Raw genomic sequence first — 16,476 nt, forward strand, 5'->3', positions numbered from 1 at the left:
TGTGCTATGCCTATAAATGAGCATGGAAGGCTCTCTTGTGCATAGATGCCTGATCAGTCCACTGTAGAAGGCTACACTGCAGGAAGTTAAGCTCCAGGGTCCCCCAGCTTCCCTAGGCTCATGAAACCCCAATCATATTTCACCACCATGTGGCCCAAGTCCCTGCTTGGGCTGGAGTGCTGCTCCTGGCTGCTTCCTGGGGCTTGGGAAGGAAGCCTCTCGTCAGTGTTCAAGCTACACTTCTGTAGCCCTAAATTGCAGCCCTAGTCATTCACACTGTGTGTAGGGACTTTTATCTCAGGTTATTTGAGTTGGGTTCTAACCCTGATGTAGGGTGTGCCAATTTGTTGCAATAATTTTCAACCCCAATAAGCCTGTATAAAACACACACAATCCAGTTATTATATTTATAAGTTATATACCTAGATTGGGCAGATCCAGCACTATACTAACTTATTCTCCAACTATGAGACTCTTTGCTACTTGCAGTTCTCCTGGCCATGTGGTTCTGCTCCATCTTTGCTTCCTCTTCTTCCTCTGTCCTCTCTCCTTCCTTCTCCTCCTCCTTCTACCTGCCCCCCTTTCTAAGACTTCCCAGCCCACCTTTTCCTTCCACTGCCCAATCATGATCTCTAGCCTTTATTTGTCCAGTTAAAATGGGGAAAAGGTTCACATAAGATCACTTGAGTATGTGATGCTTGTCAGGGATCAGCCCCTCTTGAGGAAGGAATACTAACATCAGAATGTAAACAGCATCAGGGCAACCCACAACTGACTGTTAGCACCAAGAATCACTGAAGGAAGGCCTCAGACTCAAACAGTATGTAAGAACAAAGAGTGTTTATTCTGCAGAAACAACCAGCATGCAGGGATCACCACTGCTTCAAAATGGTGACCCAGACAAAGACACTCATGTTGCTTTTATAATGGGACTACTATTAAATCTTTTCTGATATCAAAACTTCAACGTGAACACTGCCAGTCTTCAAGTGTCATGAGTTCATTACTTCTGAGATAGCAAACACATCTAAAACCTAGAGCACATTCTAAGAGGTTGTAAAACCATTAACCAAAGGTCATAAAAAATCAGCTAAGGATTTACTACAGGTGTAAGGACACAAGATAAAATATTGACTGGATTTATCTATACAAAACTTCAAGGATTACTTAGTTATGGTCTTTAATTCTCCATGAACCTGTAGAGCTAGTAACAAGTGATGAATATTTATCCAGATAATTACTCTTGGTGGCTTCACATGTGGACATTCTCTTTTGTAAACCGTATTCAATTTATGGCCTGAATTTATGTGTAAAACTTGTAGTCCACTTTTTACCATGTGATCACACTCTGAAAGACATACAAGTTCTGAGAACAAAGAGCAGAGCTAGGCCTCCCTCTCCCTTCTCTTCCTATGACTTCAGGCAGTTCCTGCAGAGATAGAACAAAGACTATTTGACCTTAGCCCCCTGTTTTCCTCCTGTATTGATCCTGCTGCTTTACTATGAGATGCTAAACTGGAGGCTGCAGCTTCCAGCCTCAGAACAACTCAGGCAGGCAGATCAGCTACAGAAGCAAAGTGAATTAGGCTTAAGATAGGTAAACATTTTATTATTATATTGTTAGTGTTAGGTAATCTAAAATCTCATTGATGGGTGCCAGGATACCCCAGATGGGCTGCATTACTGCATCATGAATGATTAGCCACAGGATGGGCTGCCCAGCACAGATGGCCTCTCCTGAGAGAAGATATCATCCATTCATGTGGTTATCTTTAGGCTGTTCCTTAAATGGGGGATTTTATTGTCTTGTTCCTGGACTTTGGGGTCTCCTGCTAGAGCAGATGGTTTATGGCCTAGTTTCTGAGTGGAGACAAAAATGGGATGAAAAAGCCCCTTCATTAGATGACTTGCAAGGAACAAGCAGAAGTGAAGTCATAAGAGGGATTATGTGATAGCCACATGCCAACTCTGTGACTACCTTCCTTCATTTGGTCAAGTTTGTCTGTCTGGTTCATCCTCCATGGTTTTGCCATCTCCCTCTTCCTGCTTTATTCTGTGGAAGCAAGTCACCATGCCTCTCCACCATCAAAAAGGAAGGTCCAAGCTTTTGATCTTCACCTTCTGGAGAGGTGTAACCTAAGCACATCAAATTCTACCCCAGGATACCTTGTATTGCTTGTAAACATCAGTGTATCATGGCAACAACAACTGTATTGATCCTGGAAATTTCTACTATATTTTGCTTTTGATATGGGTATAAAAAGTTTGATTGGTTTCAATAACATTTTGTGGCCCCTCTAACTGTCCTGGTTTAATTCCCTGAAGCCATATCAGGTAGCCTTGGCCCAGGAAGTAGGCACAGTGCTTTTGTTGTTCTCTGCTGTGTACTTCAGTTTAGTTGGCCCATAGCTTCTAGGGATACTCCCTTCTCTGCTTCCCATCTCACTATAGCAGCAATGGGTTCAGACAGGCACTTCTATGTCTGGATTCATGTGGGGTCTGGGTACTCTAGCTAAGGTCCTCAGGCTTCATTGGCAAATGCTTCACTGAACCTGAGCCTTGTCAGTCTGGCTAGGCTGGATGGTCAATGAGCTTTACAGTCCTACCTGTCTCTGCCCTCTCAGTGTTGGGATTGCAAGAGCTTGCACCTTGCATGGCTTTTACATTAGTGTTGAAGATTCAAATTCAGTCTTGAGATGCATGTGCAGCAAACACTGTTATCCCCCCAAACCTCCAGATACCTCTGCAACCCTACAGCCTTTCATTTGGTTTCAGAAGATCGGGTTTTTTTTCTTTCTGAATGGTCATTCTACACCAATTAAGAATTCCCCACTGTGCCCTTTCCTAAGCCCCTGTATTTTTCTGTCTTGAGATATTATAGTACTATCAGTTCCTCCCTCTAGATGCTGATATATAGAATGATTGTCATGTTGTGACTGACATCTCATGTGAAGTGTGTATTCTAGGTTCATCTGTGGTGGATCTACCCCTGGCTTTCCTTCCTGCTTAAGTTGAGTAATAGTCCATGGTATATAAGTGCTGCATGTGGTTGGTACATTCATCTGCTTATAGTCAGAGAATTGTTTCTGTCTTGGCTGTTGTTAAGTGCTGCTACTATGAACAAGCAAGCATCTGAGACTTTGTATCAGTTATTTTTGTATAACTATAAAAGAATGATGTGCTAATTTGTGGTAATGTTTACATATTTAATTAGGTAGAAAACAAAGTGTTTGAGATGATTGGCTTAGTAAAATGTGCTATATACACTAGCTTACTGATAAGTGCACGAGGGGCCCTAATCTGTGAAAGTGTCACAGGTGTCCCTGACTGACACTGAGCAGAAATGCACATAAAGACATTTGTCTTAAATATCTGCAGATGCTGGTAATCCACATTTGAAAGGAAGCAGGTTTAACAAAGCATGATCATGTATTAATTTATTGAGAATTCCGTGAGGATTAGGCTAGGGTTCACCATTTGGCAGCTAGCATGTTGTCTTCTTCAGTGCGCCTGCCTCTCCTCAATAGTTAAGCATCTACTTTCCTTCCTACTAAGGACTTTAAAAACTGACTAATTTGTTTTTTGGTAACTATTAACAGCAAAGGGCTGAGGGCGGCATAGCTATTGGTGATCATCATCTGAATATTGTGGCGGATTGGGCCACTGTTGTATATAAGTCTGGAGGCAGATATGATGCAGTCCAAACAGTACATCAACACAAAGAAGCTCATGAGTAGCAGGATGGTCCTGGTGGCCCTTTGCTCTGGGGATGCCGTTGGAGAAAGGCTGGTGCTGTGAAGATGCTGGGCCTGCTTCCTGTGCCTGCACAAGAGAGCTACCATGTACCCACTGGAGAGGACCATGAGACCTATGAAGGACACATCCCGAAATATCCTCAGTATGGAAAATAAGTGCCTGGTGATATAACCCATAGGTAAAATAATGCAGGATTCAGTGACAAATATGAGACCAAGTGAAGAGAAGTTGTAGTCAGCGACAGTGGAGAAGGAGAAGTGAGCGCCACAGGACATATAGAAGGCCCACAGCACAAGAAGGGAACACAGGCTGTGCTGTGGGGATTTATATTTGAACTTTGCCAAACAGGAGTTTCTGGGGCTAAGGGTGATAGCCTGGAGGACACTCAGAAGACAGGTAGCACAAAGAGAGAGACCCCTCAAAAGCCTGTGCAAGTGGGTAAGGGATTTGCACTTGATGTCATTCCACACATTCTGAGATGCAAAAATGTCAACAGCTGTGAATCCCATGACTGACAGCATCCCAAGGTGGATGAGGGCCAAGAGACTGACGATCAGGTCAGTGGTCCGGAGCCTGCGCTCAAGAAGGAACTGAAGGATGTGGAAGAGGAAGAGGATACTGTTGAATGAGATCCCAATGCCTACTTCAAAGAAAAATACATTTTGTAGGTCAACAACTCCACACAGTATCTTGATTCTTCTCATTGTATGGGACAAGGAACTAGAGTAAATATCTGAGGAGAAATGCAACAGAAAGTCTTCATCACAGATAATCACAGTATCGCTGGTACCCAACACAAGTATTGCCTTTAGGAATACTAATGGACCCAGCTCAGTTCACCACTTAGTACTCAAGTTTGACTGAGGACCAATACCCCTTCATTGTCAGTCATGGCTGGATTATGAACCTGTAGATGTGCTCCCTTGGTGCCTAAAGCTCCCTGTACATTAAAATGATGACATATTACAGAAACACTTCCCTACTATTGCTCCATTTTGGGGTCTCAGGGGACCTGTGATTCCTGGCTGGTTTTTGTCATCTTGTCAGGTATAGTAAGAGTTTCATAAGTTTTGATTATTTCTTTTTTTCTTTTTTCTTTTTCCTTCTTTTTCCTTTTTTTTTTTTTTGAGACAGGGTTTCTCTGTATAGCTCTGACTGTCCTGGAACTCAGAAATCTGCCTGCTTCTGCCTCCTAAGTGCTGGGATTAAAGGCATGTGCCATCAATTCCTGGCAAGTTTTGATTATTTCAAATGGGATGCTTCCCCATTTTGCTTCTCTTGCTTTGGTAAAACACCCTAACCAAAATGGAGGAATGGATACAGAAAATGTGGTAAATTTACACTGTGGAATACTACTTAGCAATTAAAAACAATGAATTCATGAAATTCTTAGGCAAGTGGGTGGATCTGGAGAAAGTTATCCTGAGTGAGGTGACCCAATCACAAAAGAACACACTTATTGATAAGTGAATATTAGCCCAGAAGCTCGGAATACCCAAGAAGCAATTCACATATCAAATGATTCCCAAAAAGAAGGAAGGAGAGGCCCTGGTCCTGGAAAGGCTCAGTACAGCAGTGTAGGGGAATACCAGGACGAGGAAGTGGGAAGCCCTGGATTGGGGAACAGGAGGAGGGAAGAGGGCTTATGGGACTTTCAGGAAGGGGGGATCCATGAAAGGGGAAATTATTTGAAATGTAAATAAAGAATATATTGAATAAAAAATAAAAAAAAGATGTGGCGTTGTGCTGAACATCTAAATAAAAATTAAATGTAAAACAAAAACAAAACCAAAACCAAAATTGGCATAAGGGAGGAAAGCATCTATCTGGCGTACACTTTCAGGTCCATCAGTAAGAAGTGAGTCAGAAATCCAAAGCAGCTATCAGGTCACATCAGCTGAATTCAGTTCCTAGCACCTAAGTCATCTGCTCACAACCACCTGAGCCAGGGCGTCAATGACCTCTTCAGGCTTCTCTGACACCTACACTCACGTGCATATATTGCACACACATAATTAAAAAAATAAAAGTAAGTAAATCTTAATTTATACTTGAAATATTTGAAAGAATGTTTCTTATAAAATAACATGTTGGGGCTAGAGGGATGACTCAGTGGCTAAGAGCACTGGCTGCTCTTGCAGAGGACCAGGTTTGAGCCCCTTTACACATTTGGATCTCCCAATTGTCTGTAACTCCAGTCCCAGGGATCTGACACCCTCTTCTGGCCTCTTGGGCATTGCATTCATGTGGTACACCGCCACACATGCAGACAAACCACACATAAAATAAGATTTTTAAAAGATTAAAATACATGTTTATATGTCTTCTTCTGTCCTCTGTGAGCACTGCACATACGTGGTGCTTTGACATATATGCAGACATAACACTCATACACTTAAAATAAGCGAGCTAAAAACAGTTTAAGGTACAGGTTTATGCTTTCATTCAAATTTTCTAAACAGGAAGAGCATGTTGCTGTGTAGTATTCTAGTTGCACATGGGAAAGGAGTCTGGTCAGACAGTGAGGGTTTGTGAAGGCCACTTGATGTTCTGCAGCTTCCGCTGTGTCCTCAACTTTATGGCTCTGTCAGTTACTCAGAGAAGACCAATGTGTTTAGTGTTCACAAACATGTTATACTATTCAAAGATTCAGAACTTGGACAAAATCTTGACATGCGGGTTTCTCTTACAGTTTAATTTGCATATATTTGCACTTAGATGAAGGGTACAGTGTCAAGGCTCTGCTCTGACTGAGTCAGGATTATTTCCTCCTTCTCAAATACTGTCATTTCTCTGGGTTTGAAATCTTCAATTTTGCAGATTCTTTTGAAACGTAGAAGCAGTTGGTGTGCACTACAGCTATGCTGCAGGGCTCTAAGGCAAGCACTATGTCTCCACACAGCTATCTGATCTGTATCTACCTTCTCTCAGTCCTGACCCATGCACTCTTTCTGGCCTTGACTGACCACCATTCTTCTCACTATTTTGTGTAATCGACTTTGTCAGTTTCCACAATGACTGATACCAGACAGTATATTTGTCTGAAATCAAAAATGTGCATCTCTATAAGGAAAAGCCTATCTTTCCCTAGTAACCACCACCAATCAACAGGACATTCTCTTCTCCAGCCACTGGTTCAGTGCATGTGGCTTTTGCTCCCATAAAAAGCAAAGATGTCAATCAAAGGCCTCCATCTGTTCCAGGTCACAGTTGGTCACTAGGACACACTACCATCTCTGTGACACTGCTATGTATATGTAGTATGCATATATTTTAGTACTTTTGTTTAATAAAAGGTAAGATACATATTGATAATGTCTTGATTGCATATATTATGCATGGTAATATCTTAAGAGTAACTTCAGATCTGTGTGAGATAATGAATATTGAAAACCATTCTGATACTGCTTCCCTTTGCATCAGTCTGTGAAAACAGGCTCTCTGATCTTTTACATAAGGTTTACAGACCTATTAATATAAACCTCATACAACGCCAAGCTTTAGTTACCTGGGAATCAAAAGTGCTGGGTGCTACAATCTTTAGTGCGAAGTGGCTAACTGCCCCCACAGGCATTAAAGGAAAGAGTTTCTTGGGTGCTGAGAACTTATGATAATGACCATGATTTGCAAGTTTATTTTATAATTACTTTAAACCACTGCAAAGCTTTTTCTGTAGGTTAAATCTACAGATGGAACAACATGGGAGAAACTAGACATTTTCTCCAGAGACACTTTCCTCAGACACATTTTGATGGCATCATAAGTGACAGCTCACCTTCCTCGATGCAGCATCAGGAGAGGCTACAGAAAAATATCTCACTAGACAACTGGATGGGCAATCATGTTCCTCAGGTAAACATGGCTCATATATGTAAATATCATGGATCATTTAAAGAAAGGCATATAGTGACTTCCAAGCCAATGCATTACTTAAAATAAAAAACTTAGTGCCTTATTTTTATTTTATATGTATGTGTGGTTTGCCTCCTGAATTGCTGAAGTGGCTCTTATATAGCTGCTTGTCCTGAACTGACACTACACTTTACACATGGAGAGATCCCACTCTTCTGCCTTCGAGTTTCTGAAATGGTCCATCTGAATAACACGCAGCTGTGAATTTTGTGCACTGGGATGGAGGTGTGGCTAAGCTGGCAGATTAGAAAGTATGCCCAATATGGGGAAAGAAGCATAAAAAAAAAATCTGCACTTGGTGAGAACATTGAAGGTTCAATCTCAGGAACAAAGTGGTGCTAAAAGTCCCATCCCAACACACATATCAAGAAGCAGTCCCTTTAGTTACACAGTGTGGTGTCCTGTGATTGGCCAAATCCTGGCAATCCTGTAAGACACGGAACCATTAAATGGCCCCAACCTAGTGACACATTTTGTAGACAATGGATTTGATTCATCAGTCTGGAAAGAAGCAGAGAGCAGAGCAAGATTGCAAAGGCCCTGCACAGACCCTGCTGAGTTGGTCTTTTATGACCTTTCCCGAGGGCAGAATCCAGAGTGAAGCCTGGAGGGCAGGGTGCTTCCTTATCTGCAGCATGGGTTCAAGCATAACTGTTTCTGCGTCATGAGATGGCATAGCGTAATTTCTCCACATTTACAACTCATGTCCAGACTCACACCCAGAAAGGCCTTTGGTTTGTCATTATCATATGGATCAACAGCAGGATGTCACACCATCACCACCTTCTGTAAATTGAAGCAAAACTACGCAAAAGGCCTGAGGGATGTGGCTGCACTCTATGTGGATGGATTTTGGCTTCAGTTAAAACGCAGCCCTTGCCTTTCTTATGGTGCTACTCTGCACCATAAGAAAGTAGGGACACAAGGTCGGCAGGGCTGCCACCACAGTGAAGGCAACACCCTGGGAAGGTTTGACGAGGGACTGGCGGCTAACGCTGAATTGTCCAAAGCTTTTGTACATTGATAGGATTGTGAAGTTCAGCTTACGGTCACACCTGCCGTTACAATGTTTGTAATAACCACTATTTGTAAAAAGAAAAAAACCCTTTCCATAAAAGTCAGTAGAAAGAAAGTGTACTTTTTACACAGAGAAACAAGAAGACCTAGAAGAATGTCCCACAGACCCTAGTCACCAACTCACATAATCCACTTCCCTCATCACCCAGTGAGGATTCATGAAAGGTTTGGCTTTGCTGCTAAGCAGCTGTGACCTCCCTCCAAGTGCATTTGTTGGACAGTTCTAATATCAGAAAAATAAAATAAATAAAGGCTATTTATTCAATGATTAGAACATAGAAACCATTAATGAGCACAAATATTGTGTCCATTAGGACCATGTTCACTGTTTAGTAACAATCCATGCCCTGTAGCCTCATCACCACAGTGACTGCTCCTACCAGGCAGAGAGAGGCTAAGGGCTGACATCATTTGTGAAGTTAAACAGGGAATGGAAAGGCTCTTAAGAAGATTCCAGTCAATAAGGTCAGCAAGCAGCACTGTTAGGTGAGGTTTGAACACACAAATCATTTCTTTTTCAAAGGCTTTTAAAACTTCTAAGTATTCACACTATAGAAGCCAGTATATCAACAATATTCCTTTTATGGTACATAATCAACAGAAGCAAAATTAAGCAAAATTAAAATACACATGTATTTGTGTATATATGAAAGAAATACACCACTTCCATTCAAGAGGCAAAGGATCACTTCTGTAAACCTCTCGAAATTATACCATACAACTTAAGGATGAAAGAAGTAAATTTTGTAGTTAGGTCAGAAAGAGAAATTGAAATTAACCCACATCTTATTAAAAAATTAAGTAATTTTACAACCTTAAGGAAATGAATATCCTGGGAAGAAAATGCACTTTATGCAGAACACATTCCTCTGTGCTGTGGGGCCGTCAGAGCTCAGTGTCTCCTCTGCAGACACTGAAACTCTCCCTGCAGCCCCCGAGTTCTTCCTCCCACGGCCTGCCTGGGTCTCATCCACCTTCTGGTTCTGCATTTGAGTGCAGAGCACTTACCCAGATGCACATGGCAGGGAAGGACTCTGAGCCTGAGGAGATCCTCCAGACTTAGATGAAGGAAGTCTTTAACATATCTTTGCAGCGTGTAATTTTAGTGGCTGTCAGTGACAAGTTCCCCCTGGAGAGCAGGGACATGTGGGATCCCACTGGAACATTTTACCTGTCGAGTTGACTCTACTCTGTTGGATAACAACCGTCCTGGGAGATCTGGGCCCAAACTTTTTTCTGAGCTTCTTTGCCACACCTGCGCAATGGATCGGGCCACAGTGTGACCTAACTCCAACTTGCTTATTTTCCCCTCAGACCCAGAGAGTGCTAACTGACCTTCTATTACATAATTCATCTGCTTAACAGTGAGACCCCTGGTCTATTCCTTGAGCGTCCAATGTTTCTGATTAAATCTACACTGTGAGTGACAGGCTGCTTCTTCCAGGGTCCTTGAACACATGGAGAACCTGTATCCAAGAAGTCTTGGTTCTGTGCTCTGTGACTTTCAGTTTTCCAGTTCTTAGTAAACAGTAAAAATGAATTTAAAGAAAATACCGAAGTAAAGGAAGGTGTTGGAGTTTGGGGCTGTGCAATCCTAGGCAGTTTGAACATAACTGTGCCTGAGGCCAGCCCTGAACTGGATCCTCCTTCCCAGGGAGCTTGAGTGGCCAGCTTCCTCCTCACTGATGGAGTCAGGAAGTCTTAACATCTGTATGGACAGAAATGACATGCAATTTTGCTTTCACCTCCTCGATACTTTACATACAATAATATAAAGATCCTGACAAATGGAATTATGGACCATACTCAGAAGAGAATCCGATCATCCAGGGTGGCCTACTCCTGTTTTTGGGTCTCAGAATTACAAAATAGCATTTTATAATACCTGCTCTCAATATGTCAAGAGTTCACACAGGAGCAAAGCATGAAAGATTAGCTACTTCCAGAGAGGACTGGAGACTTAAGAAACTAAACATATGTTAAAAAATCAAGACCATAACATCTTGTAGTGTGTAATAATTAATAAAGAGTACTGCCCCACCAGGCCTCTGCACCACTCCTTCCAAGTGTCCAGTAAAGCATGAATCTTAAACTTGAATAGTTAGCCAAATAAATTTATGTATAAGAAACTCCCAATTTCATGTCAATTTACAATGATAAAATCTTATCCCAATATTTCTAACCTCTCAAAAACTCAAGAAATACATCTGAAGTCATCTGGATATCCGTGTCTCCCTCTATGCTCCTCACATCTGGTCCCTTGAGCCTCTCCTCTCTCTCCTCCCCTCCCTTCTCTTAGCTCCTCCTCTTTTCTCACCTCCAATCACTGGCCTCTCACTGCCTCAATGTGAATGGATAGGAAATATCTTGCAACAACATCTACTGTCTAAGATTCTACACAAGGCACCTGGGGGAGTGGCACTCTCAGAGGAAAGGCAAAACACCCATTAATAAATACCCAACTCATGCTAAGGGGGAAGTGTGAAGATGCACAGTGGATCCATTTGCATTTTAATGTTGGTACAACAGGCATAACTCAGCTGGGGCAGAGGAAGGACACAGCATGGAGGGCATTAGAAAATGTTCATCCCATGGCCATCTCTTCCCTGAGTGTGCTGTGCTTCTGTCCTAATCTCATGCACAGGCCATTGCCACCAAGTTCTCTGAAAGAACATGGGGGCTGGTGTGATAAAGATGTTGGCCTGGAAGAGGAGGTGGCCCTTGTCTCCACTGCTTTATGAAGTCACTGTTATCTAGAGGAACAGACTCCTCTTTGATAAAGAGATACAAGCACACATTTCTGATTCAAAATGGACTTACTCTGTGACTCTGTGCAGATGAATCCACCTTGCTGAATTTTTATTTCTCTGAGTTTTTAAAAACCAATTTAAAATATTTTTATGAGCATTTTGCCTGTATGTATTTAAGTTCACTGTATGCCTGTTTTGTGCCTGATGTGTTCAGAAGCAGGTGCTGGATCTTCCAGAGCTAGAATCACATACGTCTGACAGCCCCTACACAGATGCTAGGAAATGAACTGGAATCCCTCCAAAAGTGGCCCGTGATCTTTTTTTTTTTAAATTTTATTCGATATATTTTTTATTTACATTTCAAATGATTTCCCCTTTTCTGGTTCCCCACTCCCCAAAAGTCACATAAGCCCCCTTCCCTCCCTCTGTTCTCCCACCCATCCCTTCCCACTTCCCTGTTCTGGTTTTGTCTTATACTGCTACACTGGGTCTTTCCAGAACTAGGGGCCACTCCGTTCTTCTTGTACCTTATTTGAAGTGTGGATTATGTTTTGCATATTCCAGTTTTCCAAGCTAATATCCACTTATTAGTGAGTGCATACCATGATTGATCTTTTGAGACTGGGTTACCTCACTTAGTATGATGTTCTCTAGCTCCATCCATTTGCCTAAGAATTTCATGAATACATTGTTTCTAATGGCTGAATAGTACTCCATTGTGTAGATATACCACATTTTTTTGCATCCATTCTTCTGTTGAGGGATACCTGTGTTCTTTCCAGCTTCTGGTTATTATAAATAGGGCTGCTATAAACATAGTGGAACATGTATCCTTATTACATGCTGGGGAATCCTCTGGGTATATGTGGCCCGTGATCTTAACGGATGAGAATTATCTCCAGCCCATGATATCCAAAATAAATATTAACTGTGCATAATCTTTTGTGTTTCATATAAATCTTTGGGTATATTTCCTGTTTCTATGAAGAGCGGCTTTGGAATTCTGATGGGGGTTGCATTTAGTCTGTGAATGGCTTTTGATAGCAGATCCGTTTATGCAACATCAATCATGTCGCTCCAGGAGCACGAGGAGTCCTTTCTGTCTTCTAGGGTTTTCTTTATTCAGTGTTTAAAATTTGTTATTGTGTAATTCACCTACTTACTTGGTTGGATTTAATCCAAGGCAAGTTACCTATTGAATTATTCATTTACATTAGAGTCTTGTGAATAGGATTATTTCTCAACAGGTTTGTTATCACTACACAGGAAAGCTGCACAGATTTAGTTGTGTATCCTGCTCCTTTGTGGAACTTTACAGGGCCAAAAATGTTCTTTGGGTCTTTTATGTAGGAGGAGGAATCTGTGTACGTGTACTATATAGCTTAATAAAAAAACCAATAGCTTCTCCCTGTGGGCCAGGAGAGGAGATTTAGCTTACATTTTAGGAATAGAAAGTAGGATAAAAAGGAGAGGAGGAGTCCCCCAGGTGAGGCATCTGAATTTCCTTCAAGCCCTCCCTGGCTTTGCCGTTGGTTCTGGGTCTATGGGACATCATCAGATCTTGCCCACATCTCAAAAACAGGATTGGACCCCAGAGGACAGGGACAGTAAGAATGACAGAGTCCTTCCACACTGCTATGTTTGGTCAGCTTCTGCAGTCTCAGGTGTCCTAGTTTCTTTCTTTTGTGATAAAGCCATGACCAGAAACAACATGGTAGAAAAAGGTTTATCTCAGCATCTTTACACATCACAGGCTATCACTGAGGGAACTCAGGACAGAAACCCATGGTGGAACCTTGAGGCAGGAACTGAAGCAGAGGACATCAAAGAACATTGCTTGCTTACTGCTGCTTCTGATGGCTTGCTCTCATATACCACCTGCCCAAGATGCACCACCCACAGTGAATGGGCCCTACCACATCAACCATTAATCAAGAAAATATCCCACAGACTTGCTCACTAGACAATCTGGTGGAGGATTGAAGTTCTGTCTTTCCATATGACCCTAGCCTGTGTCACACTGATAAAAACTTACTAGCAGAACACTTGTTCTTGTACTAAATCAATATTAAGACAGGTTTCTCTTCATAAGCAGAAGAGTTGCTTCATTTCATCTCCAAGCAGGAAACAGCAGACTGCTGTTGACAGATAAGTTTAACTTGAATCTGCAGTATTGCATGTTAGGGATAAATAAGTGCTTTTTTTTTAAAAATAAGATCTGTGAAGCTATTGAATGTTTAACCCCTTAGGGCAGTTCAGGATTGTGAGTAGTTTTCCATCCAGCTTTTTAAAAATTCTAAGCCTTGTGCCAGTGGGCTTTCATGATGGGATAGTAAGTAACAGGCTTTTGCTTCCTAAATTTCATCACAAAAGCCTCATACATGATTAGTGCCTGCCTTAATTACATTGTTTGCAAAATTATGGAATCTTTTGAATCTTGAGAACCCTATGAAAGGGACATAGCATTCATTATGTGCTGAAAGTCAGATGTTCATATTGCTAAAATTTATATGTGCTCAATGTACTTGTGCTTAAAATCATTAAATCATACAAATTAATAAAAATACTTCACACTAGAGAATGTATGTATTTAGAAGGCTGTCCCCGTATGTGTCACCAGTTCTTGCGCCCAACCCTCAACCCGCAAGGAAAGACGCAATAGGACCAGGTTCTTCTCTGCAACGCTTTATTCAGGACTTTTTCTTTCTTCTTCTTTCTGGGGCCCCGAGCCCTCTCCCTGCCACCCTTATATAGCCTTTCAGCCTCGTCTGCAGAAGATAGGTAGTGCGCCGCTTCCTAATAGGTGAACTAAGTGAATTCTTCATTAGCATATAAGTGTGATAACATATACAGCATACTGCGCATGTATTAAAGTTGTTTACCACCAGGGAGCTGCATCCGGTCGGCGCCATCTTGTAATGGCAATGATCAAAGGTGGCTTACTACATGCTGCATCTCTCTATATGCTATTTGAGGGGGCCTTGCAAACATGCTCTGAAGACAACCAAATAAAAACTAGTTACCTTAAATTGTCAACTTGATACAGTTTAGAATCACCTGAGGGGTCTTCAATAAGAAAGGTAGCTAAGGGAGCCAGGGCGTAGAAAGCCAGTAGGCAGCCTTCTGTTGTTTCTGTTTCAGTTCCTGCTTCTGCTCCTACCCTGGCTTTCCTCACTAATGATCTATAGATTATAAGTTGAAACAAATTAATGTCTCTCCAAGTTTGGTAGAAAAAGGTTTATCTCAGCATCTTTACACATCACAGGCCATCACTAAGGGAACTCAGGACACAGGATTGGAATCTCATTTTCTCCAGATTTTCCAGTTGTGTTGAGTTTAGGCTTTTGTAGTAGGATCTGGTAATTTTTTGAATTTTCTCAGTTTCTGTTGTTATATCTCCCTTTTCATTTCTAATTTTGTTAATTTGGATACTGTCTCTGTGCCCTTTGGTTAGTATGGCTAAGGGTTTATCTATCTTGTTGATTTTTTCAAAGAACCAGTTCCTGTTTTTTTTTTTTACTGAGAAAATTATTTTTTTTATTATTATTCGATATAATTTATTTACATTTCAAATGATTTCCCCTTTTCTAGCCCCCCCCACTCCCCGAAAGTCCCGCAAACCCCCTTCTCTTCCCCTGTCCTCCCACCCACCCCTTCCCACTTCCCCGTTCTGGTTTTGCTGAATACTGTTTCACTGAGTCTTTCCAGAACCAGGGGCCACTCCTCCTTTCTTCTTGTACCTCATTTGATGTGTGGATTATGTTTTGGGTATTCCAGTTTTCTAGGTTAATATCCACTTATTAGTGAGTGCATATCATGATTCACCTTTTGAGTCTGGGTTACCTCACTTAGTATGATATTCTCTAGCTCCATCCATTTGCCTAAGAATTTCATGAATTCATTGTTTCTAATGGCTGAATAGTACTCCATTGTGTAGATATACCACATTTTTTGCATCCACTCTTCTGTTGAGGGATACCTGGGTTCTTTCCAGCATCTGGCAATTACAAATAGGGCTGCTATGAACATAGTAGAACATGTATCCTTATTACATGGTGGGGAGTCTTCTGGGTATATGCCCAGGAGTGGTATAGCAGGATCTTCTGGAAGTAAGGTGCCCAGTTTTCGGAGGAACCGCCAGACTGATTTCCAGAGTGGTTGTACCAATTTGCAACCCCACCAGCAGTGGAGGAGTGTTCCTCTTTCTCCACACCCTCTCCAACACCTGCTGTCTCCTGAATTTTTAATCTTAGCCATTCTGACTGGTGTATGATGAAATCTTACGGTTGTTTTGATTTGCATTTCCCTAATGACTAATGAAGTTGAGCATTTTTTAAGATGCTTCTCCGCCATCCGAAGTTCTTCAGGTGAGAATTCTTTGTTTAACTCTGTACCCCATTTTTTAATAGGGTTGTTTGGTTTTCTGGAGTCTAACTTCTTGAGTTCTTTATATATATTGGATATTAGCCCTCTATCTGATGTAGGATTGGTGAAGATCTTTTCCCAATTTGTTGGTTGCCGATTTGTCCTCTTGATGGTGTCCTTTGCCTTACAGAAACTTTGTAATTTTATGAGGTCCCATTTGTCAATTCTTGCTCTTAGAGCATATGCTATTGGTGTTCTGTTCAGAAACTTTCTCCCTGTACCGATGTCCTCAAGGGTCTTCCCCAGTTTCTTTTCTATTAGCTTCAGAGTGTCTGGCTTTATGTGGAGGTCCTTGATCCATTTGGATTTGAGCTTAGTACAAGGAGACAAGGATGGATCAATTTGCATTCTTCTGCATGCTGACCTCCAGTTGAACCAGCACCATTTGTTGAAAAGGCTATCTTTTTTCCATTGGATGTTTTCAGCCTCTTTGTCGAGGATCAAGTGGCCATAGGTGTGTGGGTTCATTTCTGGATCTTCAATCCTGTTCCATTGATCCTCCTGCCTGTCACTGTACCAATACCATGCAGTTTTTAACACTATTGCTCTGTAGTAT

The 16,476-nt window shown here is 41.7% G+C and overlaps 1 protein-coding gene across 1 annotated transcript; it reads right to left on the reverse strand.

Moving 5' to 3' along the window:
* Positions 1–3,527: 3,527 nt before the first annotated feature.
* Positions 3,528–4,460, reverse strand: LOC127678938 (vomeronasal type-1 receptor 90-like). Its single transcript, XM_052174301.1, has one exon. It carries the CDS (start codon positions 4,458–4,460, stop codon positions 3,528–3,530), a length of 933 nt encoding a protein of 310 aa, XP_052030261.1.
* Positions 4,461–16,476: the final 12,016 nt, after the last annotated feature.

This window comes from Apodemus sylvaticus, chromosome 2 (assembly GCF_947179515.1).
Source record: "Apodemus sylvaticus chromosome 2, mApoSyl1.1, whole genome shotgun sequence".
Taxonomy (NCBI): Eukaryota; Metazoa; Chordata; class Mammalia; order Rodentia; family Muridae; genus Apodemus; species Apodemus sylvaticus.

What these genes read in the sequence shown, in the direction of transcription:
- LOC127678938 (XM_052174301.1), bottom strand. Translation starts at nt 4,460, where the DNA reads ATGAGAAGAATCAAGATACTGTGTGGAGTTGTTGACCTACAAAATGTA.